This window comes from Chaetomium fimeti (assembly GCF_033439085.1).
Source record: "Chaetomium fimeti strain CBS 168.71 chromosome Unknown B0H64scaffold_3, whole genome shotgun sequence".
NCBI classification, from domain to species: domain Eukaryota; kingdom Fungi; phylum Ascomycota; class Sordariomycetes; order Sordariales; family Chaetomiaceae; genus Chaetomium; species Chaetomium fimeti.
In genome coordinates this window covers 1,333,897-1,355,798 of record NW_026944331.1, presented here as the reverse complement: position 1 = coordinate 1,355,798, position 21,902 = coordinate 1,333,897, and the positions used below count along the sequence as shown (strand labels likewise).

The 21,902-nt window shown below is 56.0% G+C and overlaps 7 protein-coding genes across 7 annotated transcripts; 4 read left to right on the top strand and 3 right to left on the bottom strand.

Moving 5' to 3' along the window:
• The first annotated feature begins 1,606 nt into the window (after positions 1–1,606).
• On the top strand, positions 1,607–3,208 carry B0H64DRAFT_115227 (uncharacterized protein). Its single transcript, XM_062797854.1, has 2 exons — positions 1,607–2,293; positions 2,353–3,208. Exons 1-2 carry the CDS (start codon positions 1,758–1,760, stop codon positions 2,768–2,770), a joined length of 954 nt encoding a protein of 317 aa, XP_062660507.1. The 5' UTR covers positions 1,607–1,757; the 3' UTR covers positions 2,771–3,208.
• Positions 3,209–4,444: 1,236 nt separating this feature from the next.
• B0H64DRAFT_115229 (uncharacterized protein) lies at positions 4,445–6,225 on the top strand. Its single transcript, XM_062797855.1, has 3 exons — positions 4,445–4,499; positions 4,720–5,444; positions 5,683–6,225. The coding sequence occupies exons 2-3, from the start codon at positions 4,865–4,867 to the stop codon at positions 5,958–5,960; spliced, it is 858 nt and encodes a 285-aa protein (XP_062660506.1). The 5' UTR covers positions 4,445–4,499; positions 4,720–4,864; the 3' UTR covers positions 5,961–6,225.
• A 181-nt stretch (positions 6,226–6,406) lies between these two features.
• Positions 6,407–7,520, bottom strand: B0H64DRAFT_473157 (uncharacterized protein). The gene is made up of 2 exons (XM_062807977.1): positions 7,003–7,520; positions 6,407–6,921 (listed from the first exon to the last, which is right to left on the bottom strand). Exons 1-2 carry the CDS (start codon positions 7,339–7,341, stop codon positions 6,787–6,789), a joined length of 474 nt encoding a protein of 157 aa, XP_062660505.1. The 5' UTR covers positions 7,342–7,520; the 3' UTR covers positions 6,407–6,786.
• Positions 7,521–8,013: 493 nt separating this feature from the next.
• On the bottom strand, positions 8,014–9,041 carry B0H64DRAFT_115206 (uncharacterized protein). The gene is made up of 4 exons (XM_062797853.1): positions 8,929–9,041; positions 8,658–8,792; positions 8,412–8,602; positions 8,014–8,348 (listed from the first exon to the last, which is right to left on the bottom strand). The coding sequence occupies exons 3-4, from the start codon at positions 8,542–8,544 to the stop codon at positions 8,155–8,157; spliced, it is 327 nt and encodes a 108-aa protein (XP_062660504.1). The 5' UTR covers positions 8,545–8,602; positions 8,658–8,792; positions 8,929–9,041; the 3' UTR covers positions 8,014–8,154.
• A 1-nt stretch (position 9,042) lies between these two features.
• Positions 9,043–10,629, top strand: B0H64DRAFT_456810 (CobW/HypB/UreG, nucleotide-binding domain-containing protein). The gene has a single exon (XM_062807354.1). It carries the CDS (start codon positions 9,285–9,287, stop codon positions 10,434–10,436), a length of 1,152 nt encoding a protein of 383 aa, XP_062660503.1. The 5' UTR covers positions 9,043–9,284; the 3' UTR covers positions 10,437–10,629.
• A 102-nt stretch (positions 10,630–10,731) lies between these two features.
• Positions 10,732–17,498, bottom strand: B0H64DRAFT_319104 (amino acid permease-domain-containing protein; the record flags this gene model as incomplete). Its single annotated transcript, XM_062800416.1, has 6 exons — positions 10,732–12,969; positions 13,081–13,338; positions 13,692–15,202; positions 15,250–16,258; positions 16,311–17,296; positions 17,354–17,498. 6 exons carry the CDS (start codon positions 17,496–17,498, stop codon positions 10,732–10,734), a joined length of 6,147 nt encoding a protein of 2,048 aa, XP_062660502.1.
• Positions 17,499–18,709: 1,211 nt separating this feature from the next.
• B0H64DRAFT_390920 (transmembrane amino acid transporter protein-domain-containing protein) lies at positions 18,710–21,803 on the top strand. Its single transcript, XM_062803441.1, has 2 exons — positions 18,710–21,129; positions 21,203–21,803. The coding sequence occupies exons 1-2, from the start codon at positions 19,072–19,074 to the stop codon at positions 21,374–21,376; spliced, it is 2,232 nt and encodes a 743-aa protein (XP_062660501.1). The 5' UTR covers positions 18,710–19,071; the 3' UTR covers positions 21,377–21,803.
• The last annotated feature ends 99 nt before the right edge of the window (positions 21,804–21,902 follow it).

Genomic DNA, 21,902 nt, shown 5'->3' with positions numbered 1-21,902 from the left:
TTTTACAGGGTGGTCCAACTCTTTTTCCTTTTGCCCATAAAAGTTCTGTGCCTGCTCAAAAGGGTCCAGAACTGGTAGCTTCGGGGACAAGAAACCGCACCCTTTGAACAACAACGAAGACCAGAAGCTGTCGCTCTTGCGGGAGAGGGCGAAAACGTGAATGCGGACCTGGTCGTTTTGAGGTGTATCACCATTTCATTACCTTCGTTACGTTAGGGTTTCCTTGCTTTTCCTTATAGAGATGCTTCTTATAATACGTGGGCTTGTAATAATTATCTCTTCCTCTATTGTAGTCACAAGGCGATGTTAGGATCACACCACGGGAAGGATGGGAAACGGGGTTGGGAAACAGAATACAAGTAGTAAGAAACTGAGTGGATACGTGGTCTACCGTTTTAATCCTCAGAAAACGTCTCCAACACGCGACCGAAGCTCTGCTGAGTCAGCAATTTGGACCCAAAGAAAAAGGTTAACCACACACACCACCGAGGTAACACTGCAGTGGGCCCGTGCCACGCGCGTTGTGATGTCAATGTCGCATGAGGGAGGAAATGGCTCAGAGGACAATCTTCAACACCACAGATCCTACGATCGTGATATCAATGCACCTTCGTGCGTGGCCTTCTGGTCAGGAGGCCGCGGTCGCAGCTACCGCAAAAAGGAGTCACTTCTGCAAGTGTGGAAAAAGGAAAATAAAATTGTATGCCCGTGACCCCTGGGAAGTCCCGGACCTCTGACTACAAGTACAGACAATGTTGCGTCCGGCGAATGAACGCCACGAAGAAGCGGAAAAACGAAAGTCCAGATCCCCTGGCTGGCCCTCTGGTCACCAGGAGGCCGGGGTTGACGCCCCAGTTCAGGAAATATAGAATATATAAAAGATAGGGAGCTCACTGGTTTCCAGAGGTTCCGTAAGGATCAACTCTTCTTCTTAGTGTACTGTAACTATTGAAGTATACGAAGAGATTAGCTGGAAATTTAACACCGATTCACTGCCGCTTCACCACCTCTCCGCCTGCAAGCCAACTGCCTAACCATCTTGACCATTCTGCTTTTGAAGTTCAGTTCCTAGTTAGATCGGCGCTCCGGCGATGCGTCGATGGCGTCGATGCGACGACAAAGTTCCCAGCACGGATCCTTGGGACCACCAGGCGACTCCCCGGCAGATTGACGCCGCAGGGATTTTCAGCCTTAAGGACGGCTTTGGTTGAACATGTTTGGCTGACATGTCGGCATCGCAATCGCATTCTTGCGCTGGCAAGAGGCGGGCTCGAAGCTGAACGGCACTGGTCGCAGCGCAAGGAAATGGCGGATTGAGGGGAGGGTCGGAATTGGTGGGGCCTCTCTCCGCGCTCCGTGAGAGGACAAATGAGGGCGCGAGCTGGTGATTGTCTGCTCAAGCGAAGGGGTTGCAACTGCAACCCTGCCGCGAAGAAGGTGCGCAGCCCGGGTCATCGATCCTTCCCGACCCGCCACAAAAGGTGCTGCTGTGCGAGGGCAGGGCCTGGGGGGGGGGAATTGGCGTTTTCCAGCCGTCCCAAGACCCAGACGAAGCCTCCAATAGTTATCAAATCAACAGCGCTCAAAACGTTGGGATTCCCCAACTCGCAGGAGATCGAACGCCAGCCAAGACTATTTGCGCCGAAGTGCGATCTCTATCAGACGCCACAACCCACATCTTCCGGATCTGAATACAGCTGGCACTTAGACCCTAGACAGCAAGGACGGTTTGAGAAAGCGTTTGAACGCTGCGCGAAATGGGGATGCCGTTCAAGATGGGGGGGCACCAGGCCGACGAGAACCTCCCGGAGGTGGTTCAGCAGCCGCCAATGGCGAGTTCAACGCCGCTGCCAGAAGTGGTGCCTGATTCATCACCAGAATCCGCCCAGCAACAGTATATGGAGAGAGACAAGATTCTGGTGCATTACGATATGGCGCCAAAATTTCCACACGAACCGCAGACGCCAGGGATGCGCTCGCTCAGCTACCAAAACCAACAACCATGGACCGACGCCGAGCACTCGGTCAGCATGATGAGTCCCGACAGCTCGGTGCCGTGGCAATCGTTCCCTCCTTGCGACGACCAGCAGACACATGTCGGCAGCGAGCCGGCGGAGCCGGAGAAGCTAATCTGCGGTCTCCGCAAGCGCCTCTTCATCATTATTGCCGTGATTATCGGGCTCGTGGTCGTGGGAGCGGCGGTTGGTGGCGGCGTGGGCGGGGCGATGGCCGCGAGGCAGGGGTCGTCAGACGGCGCCGAACCAGCCGAAACGAGCTCGGCGTCATCGAGCAGGTGAGTGTTCAACATGGCAGCCTCAGTCTTGGTGCGAGCTTAGCTGACATGGCCAACAGCGCAACCGGCACCACCATCATCACCACCACTCCCACACCATCCTCGACAACCTCCAGCGGCCCCAGCCTGCCCACGCCGTCCATCTCATTCCTCCACAACCAAACAGATAAGACCTACGAGGGGTACGCGTTCCAAGCCTATGAGAAGAATGATTTTGAGGGCAAAGCGTCCCTCATCCTCTGGGAAGAGGGCTTTTTCGATTTGGGGTTCGGCTCCACAAGCTGGATTTGGATCCCCAACGGCCTGGATGCCTGCGTCACCTTTTGCGCCAGCAAAACGGAGTCGACTGGGTACGCCTGCATGCCCGTGAGGAGGAACGCTACCAAAAACAATAGATCGTTCAAGCGGGTTCACATCTGGCGGGGGGCTTGGCGCAAGGACGGGACGGTTGAGGAGATGTCAGAGACGTGTTCATAGGTGGGGAGCGAAGTGGGTTTATGACAAGCGGGCGTACATGGTCTTGGGTAGGGCTTCTGGATTGCTTTGTTTCTGGAGGTGCGTTGCGGATGGTACCTTCAAGTTGGTGTTAGAGCGGGTAGGCGGTTACTCGGGCATGGCCGGCTTTTGTTCATTGGCGAGGTGCCGAGGAACCCGGTAAGAGGGATCCTGCACGTAGTTTGCTCGTTGCGACATGCAAATCCCACGTAGCAACCTTTGGTCTGACCCAAGAACCTTTAACCTGCCACAGTCACACAGCGTCTGAGAAGCATGGGAGGTTAGGGGGACGAAGGAGAATGGGCGATACCTTGCCTCCGTCGCCGGCGCCGTTTGTAGTCGTTACGGAGGTGGCCCCGGTCCGGGAGCGCGAAGAACGGGTTCCCGTCCGGCAAAACATCGGGCGAGCGTGAGGTTGGCAGTCGAGTCAGCAATTGCAGCCGTGCAATGCCCAAGAATTTTGCTTTTTCTCGCGAGGGCAGTCCGGTCTCACCTTGAGACCAACCAAGCTCCACAACTCATTTGGCTCCGAATTGGGTGCTGAATGCGACAACAAAACCGCCCTGCAGACAACGGCGTTCGCCGCGTTGCCCTGGACGCCGATCGGATGACTGAGGCTCAAACAGTCGTGCACGAGCCATGGCGGACCTGTGTCGATCTGGCCTGAGGTCCGCCGTGGTCCACTCTCTGGCTCAACAACCACCATTCCCAAACCTCGTGTTGGCGCCAAGCCACGAATTCTAGTTCGGGCCTCGACCGGCAACGGGACATCCGGCTCAAAGTTTGTTCGCGAGCGAGGTCCAGCATCAATGACGTCGGCAATACGAGGAGCATCCACCGAATGCAATAACAGCAATCTTAAGCAAATGGATCCGAATATTCCATACACTGTAATCTGTACAGATTACAGATTACACAGTCGTCATGATGGCGGACCATACGGGAGGGATGCGCTCCGAAGAGAGGGGTTGGCAGTGGTTGGCTGTCGCTTGTGTCAGTCTGGTCTGGAATGCCGCAGGCCGTTTCATCAATCGAGCATTCTCTGCGATTGAGGTGGCGCGAGGGCGCCCGTCCAGTCCACACCACGTTCAGCCCCAGTGCCCGGGTCGCTGGTTGTGTCGATTTGGTGGGGACCTGCCAGAGTTCTGCCCCCCACACTACCACAGCCGCCAATGGTAAAACATGGAAAAGGCGATGGCTGGCGGCTGTGCAGGTCGGTCCATGCGAGCCACGATGGCTTCGTCCAGGTGCTCGATTGGATTCCGATGGTTTCAAACACGAAGTGAAGAGGGCGTCTTTTTGCAGAAGATTTCCCGTCTTACAGGCTGATCTCTGATGCCGAGGGGAGAAGTGAAAGTGAACACGGGTCTTTGTGAACGGTTGTGCCACGAACACACCAACATAACAGGCCGCGCACCCAGCGTTCTTCAGACCCCTGCAGCTTTGCAGCGTCATCCCAGCTGAGCAGATCTGCAATGCCCCTCCCCTAACCAGGATACCAGCGCCTCAATGGAGCCCGGTCATCGTACGCAGTAATCGTGAGCTTTACATATATTCCGGCGCCGCCCCGGATGGCGACGCCGAAACCTCGCTCGGCCAACCATTCACAACACCAAGCCGAAGAACCGTGCAATTGGCTCTTATTGTGGGGGCGTGAGCGAAAGAAGGGTCTCTGGGTGACAAAACCGTAACGGAAACGAGTTGGTACAAGGTAAGATTCATCATCGGAAGTTTCTTGCATTTCTTGTGCCCACTTTGTGCTTCGCGGGTCCCGATGGTGAGACAAGAGAGAGCTGCGCAATACAGCGCAGCCAGGGTTTCACACTGGATCATGGTCCGGGGCTGGGTCATCGACTCGTTTCCCAATCTTGTTTTTTCGACTAAATAAAGGTGGCCCAACCATTGCAACTCCAAACCGCTGACCTGAGGAGCCAGACACAACTTGACCACTCAACGGACGCAGAGGTCTGCGACTCGTCACTTGTCAACTGCATACCCAAGGGGCAACCTCAGGTTCCAGTGGACCAAGTTCAGTACATTACCCACCTCTTCCTCTCTTGGCCCGAATCCTCCGTCATGGACTTCGACTTGGTCAAAGACGGCAAATCGCCTTCTTCGGAATCCCTTCTTCCCGTCGACGCACGTGAGAAGACTGCCACCGGGGCCCAGCCAACAACAGTCGACAGCAACCGGCAACGCCCAGATTCGACCAGCAAGATGGCAACCATCCGCCCAACCGCCATGGTCGTGTTAGTGTGCATGCTGGCGCTCCTGGGAGTCGCCTCGACACGGCTACCCTGCCACGGGAGAGCAACGAGCCACAAAGCACTGGAGGCTGTCCGCCGGAACGACGCACCTCTGGGAAATTCCGTCTTGCAACTCGGAAAGCGCGACGACAACTCGACCTCCGAGGGGCCCAGCTCAACCCCACCGGACTCAGAGACGGAGACGGAGACCGAGACCGAGACGGAGACCGAGACCGAGACGGAGACGCCAACCTCCGATCCTCCGACTGAGATCCCGCCTTCGACGACCATCGTCCCTCCCACCAGCACCCCTACGAGCGATGAGCCTTCGAGCACCAGCAGCGTGCCGCCTCCCACTTCGGATACCCCGAGCTCGACCCCAACTCCTTCTCCTTCCACCTCACTGCCTGGTACGTCTTCGAGCACAAGTGACTTCACCTCTTCTCAGATTTCTTCTGAGCCGGAGTCATCGTCATCGTCATCGTCGTCCTCTGTCCCTCAGACCCGGCCGTCCTCCTCAATTCCCGGAGGTACGTGAGCCTCGTTCTGTTTTTCGTTCCGTTATTTGGGCACTGCCCCCTTTCAGCTCTCCTGCTTTCACATTCCTGATTACAATTTGTTACTGAGCCTGTATCTAACTGCCAGCAGAGACGACCTTGACAACCTCGACCAAGCCGCCTTCGACGACGAGTTCGCCACGTCCCACTTCCCGGCAGACTACAGAGACGTTCACGTCGACATCGCCCAACGGAGCGGTCGTCGTCGTCACCAGGACGAACTTTGTGCCCGCCGACGGCGAGGAGACGCCTGCGCCTACCTCGACGGGCGCTCCGCCAAGCCTTCAGAACTCGGCCATTCGCCAGCGCAGCGGTGGTTCCACCGTGGCCGGCATCGTTGGGTTCGCCATGCTGTTGTTGGTGGTCTAGGCCACCATGTGAAACGACGAAGCAGGGGACGAAAGCCGGAGAGGGCGGTGCCACTATCCGATTCCAACAGAGAGAGAGCGTCCCATCCATTCCTTCATTGTGCTTTATTTCAGAGATCTTCAGCACTGCATTGCGCGGGGTTCGGTCCTTTTTTTTGCATTTCACACATTTTACGGCATTCATTACGGAGTCATTTCTCATATTACACGCCACACGGTGTACGGCACATTGTACAACACACAACAGCATCGGGACCGGAACCACAAAACGATACCACATTCATTTAATTCTCGGGAAGAAAAGGAAGAAGACAGGCAAATTGGGATAGACCATCGGCGGCAACAGGCCGGGGATACACGCAAGGACATATGGTACATAGACGGACGAGCCACGTTTGGCCGGATTAATAACCACGTAATAAAAGGGATTTATTGGCAACAAGAACTGAACGTTTCAATTATTTCGTGTCTTTGAAATGATGTGGGTATCGAGCAAGCAAATACAAGGAGAAACTGCCATCTTGCACCCTGATGGCCTCGTACATTCAGCCGGTTTTCCACGGCAACCCCAACAATTGCGCCGCCGTCCGTGATTGGGAGTTAATTATTCCTCCCGTCGGTGTGGCATTCCGGTATAGATTCTTTTATCGCCAATGCAACGAGACAACACGGCAACGATTGTCCTTGGCTAGGTCTGTTCCTGAGCAAGCCGTGATGTTCGTCCAGTCTCGCAGGGTGAGCGACCTAATTCCTCCTCCTGCCGGTGTAGCATTTCCGAGATATATTGTAACCGCCGCCGCAACGAGGCAGCACGGCCAGGTCTGTCCTTAACCAGGTCCAATCTTGGGCATATCGTGATGTTCGCTCAGCCTCGCAAGGTGGGCATTCAGCTCCTCGACGCGCTCCTTGTGCGTCTTGAGCAGCTCGGGCCGGATCCGTCCCGACTCGGTGAGTTCCTTCAACTGCGGCGCCGTTAGCACACTCTTCCCACACCAATCCCCGAAGAAGAAAGAAACGCGGTGGGTGGGCATAAACAAACATACCCTCTTCTTCTTCGCCTCCGCAAACCGCCGTTCCGTCTCCGTCTTATTCTCCTCCTCCCCTCCCTCTCCCTCTCCCTCTCCCCCATCCTCTCGTGTCCTCTCCCTCCCCTCCTCTCCCCCATCACTGCCCTCTCCCCCCTTCTCCCCCCCAGCCAAAACAAGCGCTCGCGCACTGCTGTCGTCTACTGCTGCGTCCCCTCCGGTGGACAGGTTCTTCTCGAGGTCGGTGCCTTTGCTGCCGCTCTTGCCGCTCTTCTTCTTTTTCTTCTTCGTCACGCCCGCCGCGCCCTTGAGCCGTAGCGGCCCGCGCGCGGCTGGTGCGTACTCGTCGGAGGGCATGCCGTGTGCGGATTCGGTGTGAGGATGGGTGAGTTGATAGGTGGTGCGTTCGATACTAGATGAAGTGGTTGCATGTGCACAGCATCATATATGTACTAAGGGGGTGGCCACGCGTGCTTATCGGATTTTGGTCACCTCGATACGCACGACCCTTTAGGTAGTTATCGATAGGCTTCAATTGGGACGACAGATTAGGAGGGATAAGGTGCGAAAGCGGCGGCCCCACTTTTGGGCCGCACCGCGACTATAACTTTGCGGCGCGAGGAAATTTTCTTCGACTTTTCTTTTCTTTTTTTCTCCAGATCAAAAAGTATAACACGAAGTTGCCACGACCGCCACTAGTATCCCACGGTGCCAGGTTGCCTGACCTCAAATGAGGTCTACTTCGGAGATGGACCTCCTTGATAGGAAGTTTCTCACCCTGTATCCATGTGGGTGTGAAATGCTGAAAGATTGGAGACATTTCTGCACGCTGAGACGTGATTTGCCACGGGGACGCGAGTCGGTGGCAGTGGAGCGGTTTAAAACTGCTTGTGTGCCTGCCTATTAGGGTCGATGTGTCGTTAGTATCTCTGCTGCCAGATGCCTTGAAGCTGTTTGCGTGCCGCCTACTCGGACGAACGCCCTCCTACCCGTTAAGGCCCGACATACATAATCCCAAGAGGAAGGGCAGTAAAAGTGACCGCCAGTCTGTCCCGTCGTTGGAAATGTGAAGTTGTGACCGGCAAAGAAAGACGCAGGATTTTAACATTCCCAAGCTGCGGCCTCGACATATTGAGAACTTCATGCTTGTGATTTGGGCTCGCCATTTATCTACGCCTGCGTTGGCTCCTCTATGCCCACAATCTTTTTGCTGCTGTGCTGGTCCCTGAGAAACTCTTCGATCTGTGCGTCGTTCTCTGGCCGGTTTGGAGGTCCAGGTACATTCTTTGCTGGTGATGGTTCTCGACCTGGGTCCTGTTCCTGAGCCCCGAGCATCCTCCCCACGGTTGGCACGTATTGCGATACTAGTGGCACATCGATTAGTAAAGAGTTTGAACGAGCTGCGTAATTTGCAACTATGCACCTACCCTTGTTTACGAGGCCGCCTTGTTGCTGTTCTTGGGGAGGGTTCTTTTCTTGATCCGCGGCTTCATCAAGCTTAGCTTTGTAGTCGGGGCGGCCAGGTTTCTTTGACCTCTTTTCCAAGACCGGCTCTGACATGGTGTTCGAGTATGTACCTATATACCATAAACCGTTCAAAACTAGGGGTTGCCCGTGTCTGGGGGTGAACGTTTTAATAAGTGAGATTTCAGGGTATCATGACGTCACTCAACTCAAGGTAGCTGAAGGCCCAGGCCTCCCCCGGACTTTTCTTTCCCAATACTCAGTTTTAAAGAGACCTCATCGGCTCCCAAAACACCCCATGCATCTCTTGACGGACCCATATAACCGTTTAGCGACTCGGAGTCCTGGTCTTGCAAATTAGCACATCGAGTTGTCATGTCAAGCCTCGCCGGGCGCCTCCCCGGTGGTGGGGCGGCACTGAATCGTTCTAATATCAAGAAGTTACCCAGACATGCATGAAGTGCCTTCTAGTGTATGTACATTATCAGATGCCCCTTGCATGGCTGGCATGTGCTCGCGCAGTAAAGAATATCGCTTCCCCTTCGCCTCTGCACGGGAGTCCAGCCATGAAAACGGGCCACTCGGGGTTTTTCCAGGGAGCCAACTTTATTTCGACGCCCCTGCCAAGATCTGTTGCCCCTCTAAAACACCCCGCCATCCGGCACAGTACAGAACCTCCCACTCCCACTAACTGCGGTAAACCAACACTTTTCACTCCTTCCAGGTTGCTTCTCTTCCAGAGCCAACCTAGGTAGTTAGTCGGCTCAGTCAATTGGATCCTTCCCAAAGGCGCCCTCTTCACCCAACACACACGGGCACTCCCCCATCCGCCCACCATGACCCAACCCGACCCCCCCACAACCACCCACAAGCCCATCCCCATCACCATCGTCACGGGCTTCCTCGGCGCCGGCAAGACCACCCTGATCCTCAACCTGCTCCCGCAACTGCGCGCCCTCAACCCGACCTACAAGCTCGCCCTGCTCAAAAACGAGTTCGGCGACCTCGCCATCGACTCCCAGCTCGCATCCTCCTCCGCCATCGCCGGCGTGACCGAGCTGCTCAACGGCTGCATCTGCTGCAACCTGGTCGGCCAGCTGGGGCCCGCCCTCGCCGAGCTGCGCGCCGCCGCCACCCCGGACCGCGTCGTCGTCGAGACGAGCGGGAGTGCATTTCCCGCGACGCTGGCGCTGGAGGTGAATCGGTTGGCGAGGGAGACGGGTGGGGAGTATGTCCTGGATGGGGTGGTGAGTGTGATTGATGTGGAGAATTGGGCGGGCTATGAGGACACGAGCTATACGGCGAGGCTGCAGGCGCGGTATACGGATTTGGTGGTGTTTAATAAGTGGGAGGGGTGTGGGGAGAGGCGGTTTGATGAGGTGCTAGACCGGTTGGGGGATTTGGAGGTTGATGTGGCGTGGGTGAAGAGCGATAAGGGGTGGGTGGACGCGGGGGTTGTGTTTGGGGTTGACGGGGGGCTGGCGAAGGGGTTGGAGGATGAGGGGGATCTTGCCGTCCAGGATGGGTGTGAGCATGGGGATGGGTGCGGGCATGATCATGGGGAGGATCATCACCAGTCTGAGGTCGAGGTGTTGTCGGTGGAGCTTAAGGGTGGGGAAGGAGCGGCGGCTGATGCGGGTAAGCTGATGAGCTTTCTCAAGAGCACACCGAAGGACGAGGTTTACCGGATCAAGGCCGTGTTGACAGTTGCTGGGGCGGTCAAGAACTCGGACGAGGATGTGTTGGTGCCGGCATCGCCACATTCCACGAGCAGGTACATCCTGAACTGGGCCTTTGGGAGATGGACTTTTACGCCCGTGGCGGAGGACGTCACGGAGCATGCGTCGAGTAACGAGGCCATCTTGAGGATGACGGTAATTTTGGCGAGATATGAGAGCACCAAGTGGAAGAAGAAGTTAGACGCTGGGGGATTGTTAGAATTAGATGGCACAGACAAGGGGGTGTTGACGGTGACGAAAGTCAACTAGACTAGACTAGAAGAAGCATTGCAGGCAGTGTTTAGAGTTGGGCCTCGTACTAAGCAAGGTACCTTTTATATTTTCTATAATGATGTTTGTTATTTAGCTGCGAGTATGTGTCCTTCTAGTTATCCTTGGTTATGGTATTTATACAAATGAGTGCCTCACACCACTATTCACCCAACACAAAGCGTCACTGCCCATAATGACAATATGAATAACTTCACGAAAGCCAGCAGGCGGTGACCAACTAACGATCAAATAACTATAAAGAACTGGAACCTCTACCCCTTTCCAACACCACCTAAACCCACCTCCGCCCCCTCCCCCTCTCCTCCTCCCTCTCACTCTCATAGTCCCCAATGATATCCATAAACAGCTCCGCATCGTCCCCGCCACTCTTGGCTGTCTCCCGCTGAAACCTCACCCGCCCGGCCGGCCCTTTCCACGTCAGAAAGTCGGCATCCTGCACCAAATCACCGTGTGTCGACCGCCTCTTCCTCGTCTTGTCTGCTCTATCTTGGGCTTGGTCCGTGGCTCGGTCCCCGCCCCTGTTGTTGGCATACCCGTCTCTACCTCTGTCCAGACCCATGTACCTGGCCCTGTCCGTGTTTGTTTGTCTGGTCGTCCAGTCTCTGCTTCTTCTGTTCACCTCTCTGCCTCTGTCCACGTCTCTACCCCCGTCCACGTGCCTACCCAAATCTCTGTCCCTGCTCATGTTTCTGCCCTTGTTAACGTCCGTGTCCCTGCCTCTTTCCTTACTCCTATACCGCAGCGCTGTCGCTGCGATGCGCGGAGTGGGGTTCGGCTTGGTGCTGATGTTGTTGGGTGAGATTGACGAGGGGAGTAGTTGGATAGGGGAGGCCGAAGAGAGGGAGGCGCGGCGGGTGCGGAGATACGAGGTCCGGGGCTGGGGCTGCTCGTGGGTGGAGGCCTGCTGGTAGGTGCAGGGCTGTTGGGGGCCGTAGAGCTGCTGGTGGCGGGTCGAGATGGATCGGGGCTGGGCTGAGACGGATCTGCGGCGGCTTGAGAAGGACTCACGGCGGGCTGAGAAGGACTCGCGGCGCGCTGAGATGGACTCGGGGCGCGGTGTAGCGTTAAACCTCGGTTGTGGTTGGATGGCCCGTGCTAAGATGAATTCACGGCGGGCTGAGAAGGACTCCCGGCGCGCTGAAATGGACTCGGGCCGGGGCGTAGTGGTGGACCGCGGCTGTGGTTCGACCGGCCGGGCTAAGATGGACTTGCGGCGGTCCGAGAAGGACTCGGGGCGGGGTGTAGCGATGGGCCGTGGTTGTGATTCGGCCGGCCGGGCTAAGATCGACTCGCGGCGGGCCGAGAAGGACTCACGTCTGGTTGAGCTGAATTCGGGGCGGGGTGTGGTGGTGTGCCGTGGCTGTGGTTGGAGGGGTGGGGCTGAGAAGGACTTCCGGCGGGCTGAGACGCAATCGGGACGGGGTGTAGTGGTAGACCGCATCCGTGGTTCAACAGGCCGGGCCGAGAAGGACTCACGCCGGGTTGAGATGAGTTCGGGGCGGGGTGTGGTGCTGCGCCGTGGTTGTGGTTGGACGGGCCGGGGTGAAATGGATCGAGGCGGGGCTGAGATGGACTCGGGGCGCGGTTTTGTGGCGTGCCGCGGTTGTGGTTGGAGGGGGGAAGGATGCGGTTTTCTCCTTTCCGAGCGGGCTGGCGGTGGAGGAAGGGGTTTTTCCAGGTATTCTGGTTTATTAAGCCGTGCTGGGTTATAGATGAAAGTGGCGGGCCAGATTGTGCGGATGGTGTTGGAGGGCGAAGGGGACTCCTGTCTCTTCTGGAATGGCGGGGGTGTTGGCCGGGATATGTAATTACTCGGTGGCTCTTCTTGCTCTTCCGTGGGAGTGGGAGCCTCGACTTGGGAGTTGGGCATAGTCGGGTGATATGTCAACACCGGACCCGGGGCACCAGTGTTGACGAACGCTCTCTGCGCAAGTCTCGGTGGCGCTCTTTCTGCATATCTCCGATTTGGGTACTCCAGATACACCTTGAGAGCCTTCCTACAATCTAGGTAGGGACAATTTACGGGCAAGGGGCCATCGCCAAAGTACTTGCGGCAAAAAGGACAGTGACCGCGGCGGTACATTTCCATGCGAACTAATTGCTCCATGTCAACCGAGGTTTCATCATCCTCCTCGTTTGTGTACTCACCTCCGGTATATCGTGGCCCAGTGACTGAGTTATCCGAGCTGGCGATCGCCAGAGCGGGACTTGCGTTTTGGGGGTGACTTGTTGGCGGCGGCGACCGGATCGTGCCCGAGAACAAGGGGGCAGGCGAAGCTTTTGCGATACCATGGAAAAACGGTGCTACATAGCGTTCGTGTGTCTCAGGCTCCCTTGGTAAAAGCCCGTCCCATCTCTGTGGTGCAGGCTTTGGGGGTTGGGTGTACTGCAGTCCTGTGTGCTGGCTATGGCCTCGTCCCATCCCCTGAGCGTACACCAAGTTCGTGGCATCATGACGATCGAGCCCATCCTCGTCGTCATCGCTGTCGCTGGCAATGGCTGACTCATTCTGAATTTGTAGCCTTGTTAGATCGACATCTTTCGGGTTAAACCGCCGTCCTGGTTGATGTTCCGCGTTTTCCAACCGCCCCGAAATACGTCGAAGAAAAGGTATACGTACCATATTTATCTTCCAGTATTGGCCTCTTGCGAGGCTACTGATGCGCTCCTTCGCTGAAGCGTGCTGCCACCGCGCAATCTCGTCACCGCACTCGTCTTCAGTGGGCGCATCAATGGGCGTGATGAGCCGCGCGGGCCGATCGGGGGTGTGGACAAGCTCGAATTCTCTTTCTAGTTTATCTTCACTCCTGCTCTTCAGCCGGCCTAGACCGCGGAGCTTCTGCGAAAGGCTAGCGGTTCGACTGGTGGCACTTGTTAGCTGTATCGCCATCACCAGTCGCAAGAAGTGACAGTAGAAAATGGCTGTTCTGTTGGCGAGCGGTTTTGCTAGGGTGCATTCATTGTATGTTGGGGCATGTGGCGGTCCAGGCACTTTTAATACGAATAAAGGCGAGGGGAAACCAAAGTGTTCTTTGTATTAGGACGTTCCATCATCGTGATCGTTCATACGACAAGCGGCCCGATTCCGCATGTTTCATTGAGGTCAACAGGCACCTTCCTTTGTCTCCGACCGCCTAGAGTTTGACACCCAAACAATGGCATATGCCAGGGTGGCGGCGTATGATGCCACAAATCCATTCCAGCCCTAAATTTGCGAGTTTAGAGACTCACAGTCACAGTCATGTGGTTACTCAACACCAGGAGGACAGGAGGTAGCCCGTTACAGAGAACCTCGACGTCGGACAAATACACCAGGCTGGCCTCCTCACTTTGGCAGGTGTTCTCCTGTGGGATGGGCAGCGTGGTCAGCATCACGGCTGTGTCGTTGCTGTGTTGGCGCATGAGCTCGTTCAGGATGAGATGTTGAGCCCGGTTGGGGAGGTCATTGAAAGAAAGCGACAGCCCCTGCGTTGAATAGCTTGACCCGTCCTTGTTATCGTCCTCGGATAGTTGATAGGAGGCCAAGAGCGCGGGAATGTTGAGCGAGGTATCGCCGCCACTGTCGGACCCTTTCGAAATGGAACTTCTGCGAGACCTCGCTGGGGACTTGGAATCCGGTACTAGCTCTGCGAACGACACTCGCTTATCGACTGGAGTCGTCGTGCCGGAGCCAGTTTCTGCGCCCGTGCCCCGTCCATACGACGACTGGCGAGATAAGGCAGGCCGCTCAGTGCGAATTTCCGCTTCGGCAAACATGATCCGTGGCCCTGTGCCATCCTCATTTGTGATGGTAGTCTGGGGAACTAGGTTGCTCGAAAATCTCGGGGCCGAAGAACCGTGCCTTGAGAGTGCCGGCCGTTCCGGTTTGAGAATGCCCCGGGGGGTTTGCGACGATGCTGACCCCTTTCTGCTGTGCCTTGGTGGTTCTAGTCCGGAGTCGCTACCGTCGCGTTTGTCTGGCATAGTTCCATAGGAGCCTTGCATTGGCGACTGCGATCCCTTCAATCTCTTCTCTCTCCGAGGGCTCTTTGCACGGGCGAATACATCAGCAAAGCTCCTTCGCCGGCGAACAGTGGTCAACAGCGGCCGACGGGAGGCGTCTTCCCCGGAAGCGCTGTCAACATCGGCGAACTGCGCCTCCGTTTCCGATGAGTCGCTGTCCGAATCGCTGTCGGGACCGAGGTCCGAGTCTGAACTGTCAAAAACGCTGCGGGGAAGATTTTGAGTATGGATCCCCATATTCACGCCCCATTTGCCCAGCTGTGACATTGATGGCTTCTTGGGCAGTTCGGGGAGTTGCGCCAAACTATGCCGCCTCCTATTCCTGCCCTCGGAAGGGCCACTGTGGGGGTTGTACAGCCCTGGTCTTCCAGAAGTAGACCCCATGACCTGGGCTATTGACGCGAATTCTTGTGCATCAGTCATTGAGCGGCTGCCTCGGTAGGTTTGCAGATCTTCCCACCACTCCTCCTTCTTCAAGCACTCGTTGACGAGGTTCTCTGTTTCCGGGTTCGTGAAGTGGCCGTGGATCACGGTTTCGTACGTCGAGAGGCTTCCCGAGGCTAGATAAAACACCAGCACCTGGGCATCGATCCTCAGCTTATCCAACAGTGCCTTGACTCGGCCCCGTTCTTCCTCGACCTCGCTCTCGTACTCAACAAACACAATGACTCGCATGCTGTAGGCTTTCTTCCATGCCGGGACAGTGCGGAGGATATACCCCAATTGCAAAATCAACGTGTCTATCTCCGGTTAGCTTCGAACCAAACCACTGATCAAGGCCACTCACAGGTATCAAAGTTTGTGGTGAGAACGTTCTTCCCATCTGCCGTGAGCGATGCCGACATTTGGATCGGCCAGAGGTCAATGTACTTTTTCGTGTTGCTCCCATCTTTCCGAGGCGTTTCTAGGGTTTCGAAGCCCTTGCCGATGGCGACATTCAAGCGGTACCGCAGTGCCAGGTCTTCAAGGATCGTGAGGTAGCTCGTTACCGACATCATGTCTTCATTTTTGATGGCATCGGTAGGCAAGATTCCTTCTAGAATTCGCGAGGAAGTGTCCCCCCTACGCCTCCTTCGTACTTTGGGACCAGCTTGAGAATCGCCCTGCTGAGGCGGGACAGGTGAGACTGGCGCTTCGGGGATCTGGGACGCTGGTTGGGAGCGGCGCAAATCATCCATGTTGTAGAAGCCCATGATGGCAATGTTTGGTCGCATGCCTCCCAGGCCGGCCGAGAGGACCAGATTCCTTACTCCCCATGTTATGGTGGGAGACATGGTCAGCTGCACAAATGCCTTGATCCTCGAGTACTCGGAGATGTACTTGGTCCAAGCCGATTGTTGTAGCTTCGCCTCTGTGACACCTGCCGCGAAGTCGTCGGTGACGATGACGTGCCCCAGAATGTAAAGCGCTCCTTTTTTCAGAGAGTTGCAGAACTGTATCAGTCGAGTTTGCCTCCTCGGGTTGTTGATAAGGAGTATGATTTGTGGCCTCCAGAACTTGATGTGCTCTGGCTTCAGCCGCAGAAGATACTTCCTCACTTGGTGGTAGATTAGGTTCTGGGAAACATCGCCCCAGTGCTTTGGCGGGCTCAGGTAGTGAATGAGGAGGAAGAGGAAGACCAAGAGACAGACGGCAGTGGTGGCGTACGTCTCATCGATGAAGAACATGGCAGCAGCCGAGAGGATACTGCCGACGAACGCTGTCTGCCAGCTGAAGAACTTGAAGCCCGGACGAAAGTTGGGGGCAGACCCAATCTTGAGGAGGAAACACGCAAGGTTCATGACGAAGAAGGTCATCTACCAACTGTTAGGCTACCGTACTTAATCGCATTCCGTGGTTATTACCTACCTGGTATCCCATGGATATAAGTGTCGCAATCTGATTTAGATTGGCAAACATTGCCATTTGTGCGGCGACGTAGGTGAGGAAGATGGCAATGATGGGCTCGTCTGCCTTCTTTGTGCCCTTCCCGAGAACCGACAAACCTGGGAATAGTTTGTCTCTAGCAAGAGCCTGCATGAGCTTCGCGGACCCAATGACGCCCATCAAGGCAGAGAAGAACGTAGTCGCTAGTTCTCCGGCAAAGACGATCGGGGGCCATATGTTTGTATCTTGGATGATGTTGGCGTTGAGGAGAAACGAAGCATGGGTTGTGCTCGATGCCAACGCGAGGATGACGAGCAAGTAGACAATGAATGTTGAGAGCATGGCCCAAAGCGTGCCCCGCGGAATGGCCTTACTGGGGTTTCGCAGGTCTCCCGACATAGACGCACCAGCAAAGATGCCCGAAGTTGCGGGGAACAGGATGCCAAACAAGTCCCGGAAAGTCTCGAACCCCTTGAATTCTGTGCTGCCGGAGTGAGGCAGGAGGTTGGATCTCAGAGTGGCCAGGCTGGCTCCTGTGAACTCAATTCCCCTGTCTGGATCACTGAATGCTGGCTTCGCAAGTGCGGAGAGAGGTATGCTGAGGGTGGAAATAGTCAAGACAATCAGCAGAGCGTTGCTTGCCTTGGAAAAGATGGCGCTGCCGGCAAGGCAGAGTCCGGTGCAGACCACCAGAGCCATGGTGCCGAAGAAATAGTCCCACCAGTACCCGTCGGGCATGGTATCGCCGAGGTTCAGCTTGATGCAGTCGATAAGACCGACGACATTGAGGGCCGTGTTTAGCACCTGCGCTAGGTAGAACAAGATGCCGATAGAGCCTCCAAACTCGGGTCCTAGGGACCTCGAAATCAAGTAGTAGGCGCCCCCTCCTTTAACTTCTCCGTTGGAAGCAATGGCTGAGAGTGAGAGTGTTGTAACGAAGTCAACAGTGTATGCGATGAGCATGAGACCTGGGCTGTGTCAGTATGATCGTGTTTCATGGCGATTGCCCGGGTGAGGGGTCATACCCAATATGCCAAGTAACCCGACTTGTCCCAGAATCAAGCCGAATCTCAAGAACATGAGAATGCTGAGGATGTTGAGGCAGACCGGGATGTAAACACCGGACACCGCCCCCAGCTTATGCCTCTTCGTGAGAGACTCGGGCTCCATGTTGGGCGATGTTGACGTAGAGATGCTTGGAGGAGCAAGAACGTCAAACTACCCGTGACAGACAGTTCATGGAGAAAACAAGCAGCGGCCTCTGCCAGTTCATAACCAAAAAAGAGAGGAAAAAAGAGAGGTCACAGAGAGATGGCTTGGCAAGTCTGGCTGACCTCTTAGAACTGCAATGGGCTTCTCCTCTGTTGGCCCCTCTCAAGTGCGCCGTGACCGCCTTTCAGCCCCCCCAGTTTCAGGGTCAGAGGCAGCACCCAGACGTCTTCATGCAATCGCTCCACCACCAACAAGCATCGATTTGAGGAGCGCGCAGATCGTCAACCCCACAAAGAGGGGGAAAGTCTGTGGAGGGTATGGTCTGAGACCGCGGGTGCGCAGCAAGGCAGTAGCTCGAGACCGGGGAAGTTAGCGATTAATCAGTGGGCGCGTTTGACTTGACGTTGGCCACAATCGCCGGCCAACAGGGACCAAGGGATTCAAGGGCTAAAATGAGTTAGCGGTTAGCCAAGGGCGTTCAGGTTGTTGCCTCCTCGCACGACCGACAGCGAAAGACCGATGAAAAAAAAGAATTTGAAACTTGAATTCTGCGTGTCGTCTGAATCCAGTCTCCCGCTTCCATCGATCGTCCCTGCTGATGTTTGGGGGAAACCGACGTCATTTGGCAGGGACGAGTCTCCCCTCCAGGCAGGCAAATCCATGTGGACTGCCAGCGGCAGGCACCATTCCCAATCCAGGGTTCCATGGTATCTCTTGGCAAACAAACCATCAACTGCAGAGTGTGATAGTGGCCAAACAGAGAAAGGCGTCAAAGGAGAAACAAGAAAACATGAGGTGCGTATTCTGCTCCTGAAATACATGCTTCGGTTGAGCTAGGCCCTGATATTGGTGTTTTTGAGAATTGAAGACAAAAGGCTCTGGTATTGGTGGTTTGGTGCATATGCATGCTTATCGAACATGACATGGATGAATTTGACAGAAAGGGAATGCCGAACCTTCTGTTCTTGACGAACCGTCCTTGATAATACCGTAAAATACACTCCGTGTGTCACAGTGCCCAACTGGCGATCACTCCATCGGAGTTCTCATTGGTGCGCGGATTCGCTCCTTGGGGCATGTGGGGGCCGAGATCTCCCAGCCTCAGCTCGCCAGCCTGACGCCCTGGGACAGTCATCACCGGGCCGTCAGCAGGCTGCCCAAGCAGATCCGTCCCCCATTCGCCCTGTCAGCTCTCCTCAATCGACTCCTTCAGGTGGTCACAAGCCGGAGTCAGGTGTTTGTCCCGACAACCTCCTCGTCCTCCCCTGCTGGCCCTTCCGTGATAACCGAACTGCAGCGCGCTCATTTAGATTTTTTTATTTGCCGTTCGCTGTTCGTTCTCTTGCTGCTGAATCAATTGTCACAGTTGGGCCCGCCAATTGTTTGCCCAGTTGGAGTAGTTGCGGCATCGGAGACGCCTATCTCGAGATCCCCCGATCCCCGATTCCCGACCGCCAACCGCCGAATTAGCACTACGATTGTCACACATCACAAAGGCATGCGATAGCGGTTATATAGCACCAAAGCAAACATGCCGGACTCTATTAAGAATTCACCTCCGCCGATACAGCACTTGGGGACATCACCCGGCTCCAATCGCGGCCGCTCCTATGATCGCGCCGAGTCCACCGCCCGCCTCGCTTCCCCGGTAGCGCTTGGAACGTCTCCTGCGGTCCGCTCACAACAATCGGTGGCCGATGATTCCAGCAGCGGCGGTTTGACTCCCCTTCCCGGCGCCGGCTCGCACGTTGCTGGCCCAGGCGTCTCGGCCCTCGCCGCCGCGCTGTCCAATTCCCTGGGCGCGTCACCGCCTCGGTTCGGCACGCCGCCTGTCCGCACAGCCTCTCCCGCCCTCGTTCCCTTCAACGCCCCGGCCTCCGGGACGCCTACAAACTACGGCTCGTTCGATGGGAGGAAACAATGGGGTGGCGCGTATGAGGATCCGGAAATCATCAAGAGGCACTTGGTGCAGCCCGGCGACGGGTCGTCAGAGGATGTAACGAGGAGGGGTAGCGATGGGTCCAAGGGCAAACAGGCCGCCGCCTCGGCGCAGCCTGACCTGGACGAGGGGTTCTCGAGCCTGCAATTACAAGGAGGGGACATCACGCGACCTATCTATAAGTGGACTGCCGAGGTGGACCAGCGGGGCAAGATGCAGCGCAGCAAGAGTTTCAGCGTCGTGAGGCCGGACCCGGAGACCCAGGAGCTTGATATTAACAATATCAAGGTCCCCGGAGGGTTCCGCCGCAACTTCATCCGAAGGGCCGCGAGGGATGGCGAAGAAGTGGAGTATGGTTCGGGTAGTAGCCAGAACCAGGCGCAACCTCAGCTCTTTACGAACAACTTCCTCGAGTTCTTGAGTTTGTACGGTCATTTCGCTGGCGAGGAGCTCGAAGAAGACGACGAAATGTTGAATCCCGGCGAATATTTCACCTCTGGCAGCGAGAGCGACGTCTACGAGTCGGGCTCGGACGAGGAGCCCATGGAGGAGAGCGCGCTGTTGACACCGTCACGGCGCAAGAGGAGGAGGAAGCACCGCGGAGGCAGCGGCCAAAACAGCCCCATGAACGCGGCACTGCTCCTCCTCAAGTCCTTTGTCGGAACCGGTGTCCTGTTCCTCCCCCGCGCGTACCTGAACGGCGGCATGCTCTTCAGCAACTTGGTCCTCCTCTTCGTGGCGGCGTTGAGTTACTACTGCTTCGTTTTGCTCGTCACGACGAGGCTAAAGGTCGACGGCTCCTTTGGCGACATCGGCGGCATCCTCTACGGAAAGTGGATGAGGAACCTGATTCTGGCTTCCATCGTCATCAGTCAGCTGGGTTTTGTCGCGGCCTACATTGTCTTTACCTCGCAGAATCTACAAGCGTTCATTCTTGCCGTGACCGACTGCAAGACCCTGATCCCCGTCACCTGGCTCATCATCATGCAAATGGTGGTGTTCCTACCTTTCTCCCTCCTCCGCGACATCGGAAAGCTCGGCTTCACCGCGCTAATCGCCGACGCCTTCATCATCATCGGCCTGGCCTACCTCTTCTACTACGACGTCCTCACGCTCAACACGAAGGGGCTCGCCGACATCGTCATGTTCAACCAGAAGGACTGGACTCTCTTCATCGGCACGGCCATCTTTACGTTCGAAGGAATCGGCCTTATCATCCCCATCCAGGAGTCGATGCGCCACCCCCAGAAGTTCCCCAAGGTCATGTTCGTCATCATGGTCATCATCACCACGCTCTTTGTGGTCATGGGCGCCATCTCGTACGCCGCCTACGGGTCCAAGACGGAGACGGTGGTGCTGCTCAACCTGCCGCAGGACGACAAGCTCGTCAACGGCGTCCAGTTCCTCTACTCGCTCGCCATCCTGCTGTCCACGCCGCTGCAGATCTTCCCGGCCATCCGGATCACGGAGAACGCGCTGTTCACCAAGAGCGGCAAGTACAACCCGTACATCAAGTGGCAGAAGAACGGCTTCCGCTTCCTCGTCGTGGTGCTGTGCGCGTTCGTCGCGTGGTGCGGCGCGGATAACCTGGACAAGTTCGTGGCGCTGGTCGGCAACTTTGCCTGCATCCCGCTGGTGTATATCTACCCGGTGAGTACTTCCACTTTTAAAACAAAACCCTCTCGCGTCACCCCCGTTCCTCTTGCTAATGATGATGCCACAGCCGATGCTGCACTACAAGGGAGTGGCCAAGTCTGCGCTCCGGCGGTGGTCCGATATTTTGCTCTGCATCTTTGGCGTCATCGCCATGGCGTACACGACCAGCCTGACGGTCATGAGCTGGGCCAACAGCCCCGGTGGCGGCCTGCCAACCCATTGCGAGGATAAGGGACTATAAATGGGACGGGACGGGGCGAGGAAAGAGCGAGGGGAGCGCCTTGTGTAGGTATATTTGACGCCTTGGGTTGCGGTTCTTTTTCTTATCTTCTTCTGCGGTTGTGAGATAGGTACCGTTCTTGAGCATGGAACTTCCTGGCGTTTTTATTTGCATGGGCGGAGCTGGATTTCAGGGCAAGCTTTTTTGGTTATTTCAGGGGTTCTGTATGTTGGTATAGATGGGTAGAGGATACACGATTGGCGCGAGTGGTTGAGGAGATGGATGGTCGAGAGGGGTCACGAGCGTGAGTACAGCGAGTTTGAGTACAGCGAGTTTGAGTACAGCGAGTTTGAGTATAGCGAGCGAAAGTACAGCGGAGGGCTCATGCCAGCCAGCTAGCTGTGCATGGTATAGCGAAGACAAAGTAGAATGTGCGTGTCTTGTCTTGTCTTGAGATTCCTGGTCCCTGCCCTGGTGTTTGTTGTCTGTGCAATTGTTCCCATCTCCACACTTGCTCCCAAGTCGCCACCTGTGCAGGCTCACGCAC

Excerpts from the sequence above, each read along its gene's own strand:
- B0H64DRAFT_473157 (XM_062807977.1), bottom strand. The coding sequence starts at position 7,341 with ATGCCCTCCGACGAGTACGCACCAGCCGCGCGCGGGCCGCTACGGCTC. Across the intron at positions 6,922-7,002 it reads CGGAGGCGAAGAAGAAGAGG|TTGAAGGAACTCACCGAGTC; the intron begins GTATGTTTGTTT and ends ACGGCGCCGCAG.
- B0H64DRAFT_115227 (XM_062797854.1), top strand. The coding sequence starts at position 1,758 with ATGGGGATGCCGTTCAAGATGGGGGGGCACCAGGCCGACGAGAACCTC. Across the intron at positions 2,294-2,352 it reads AGCTCGGCGTCATCGAGCAG|CGCAACCGGCACCACCATCA; the intron begins GTGAGTGTTCAA and ends CATGGCCAACAG.
- B0H64DRAFT_390920 (XM_062803441.1), top strand. The coding sequence starts at position 19,072 with ATGCCGGACTCTATTAAGAATTCACCTCCGCCGATACAGCACTTGGGG. Across the intron at positions 21,130-21,202 it reads CGCTGGTGTATATCTACCCG|CCGATGCTGCACTACAAGGG; the intron begins GTGAGTACTTCC and ends ATGATGCCACAG.
- B0H64DRAFT_456810 (XM_062807354.1), top strand. The coding sequence starts at position 9,285 with ATGACCCAACCCGACCCCCCCACAACCACCCACAAGCCCATCCCCATC.
- B0H64DRAFT_115206 (XM_062797853.1), bottom strand. The coding sequence starts at position 8,544 with ATGTCAGAGCCGGTCTTGGAAAAGAGGTCAAAGAAACCTGGCCGCCCC. Across the intron at positions 8,349-8,411 it reads AGGCGGCCTCGTAAACAAGG|TATCGCAATACGTGCCAACC; the intron begins GTAGGTGCATAG and ends ATGTGCCACTAG.
- B0H64DRAFT_115229 (XM_062797855.1), top strand. The coding sequence starts at position 4,865 with ATGGACTTCGACTTGGTCAAAGACGGCAAATCGCCTTCTTCGGAATCC. Across the intron at positions 5,445-5,682 it reads TCCTTCCACCTCACTGCCTG|AGACGACCTTGACAACCTCG; the intron begins GTACGTCTTCGA and ends AACTGCCAGCAG.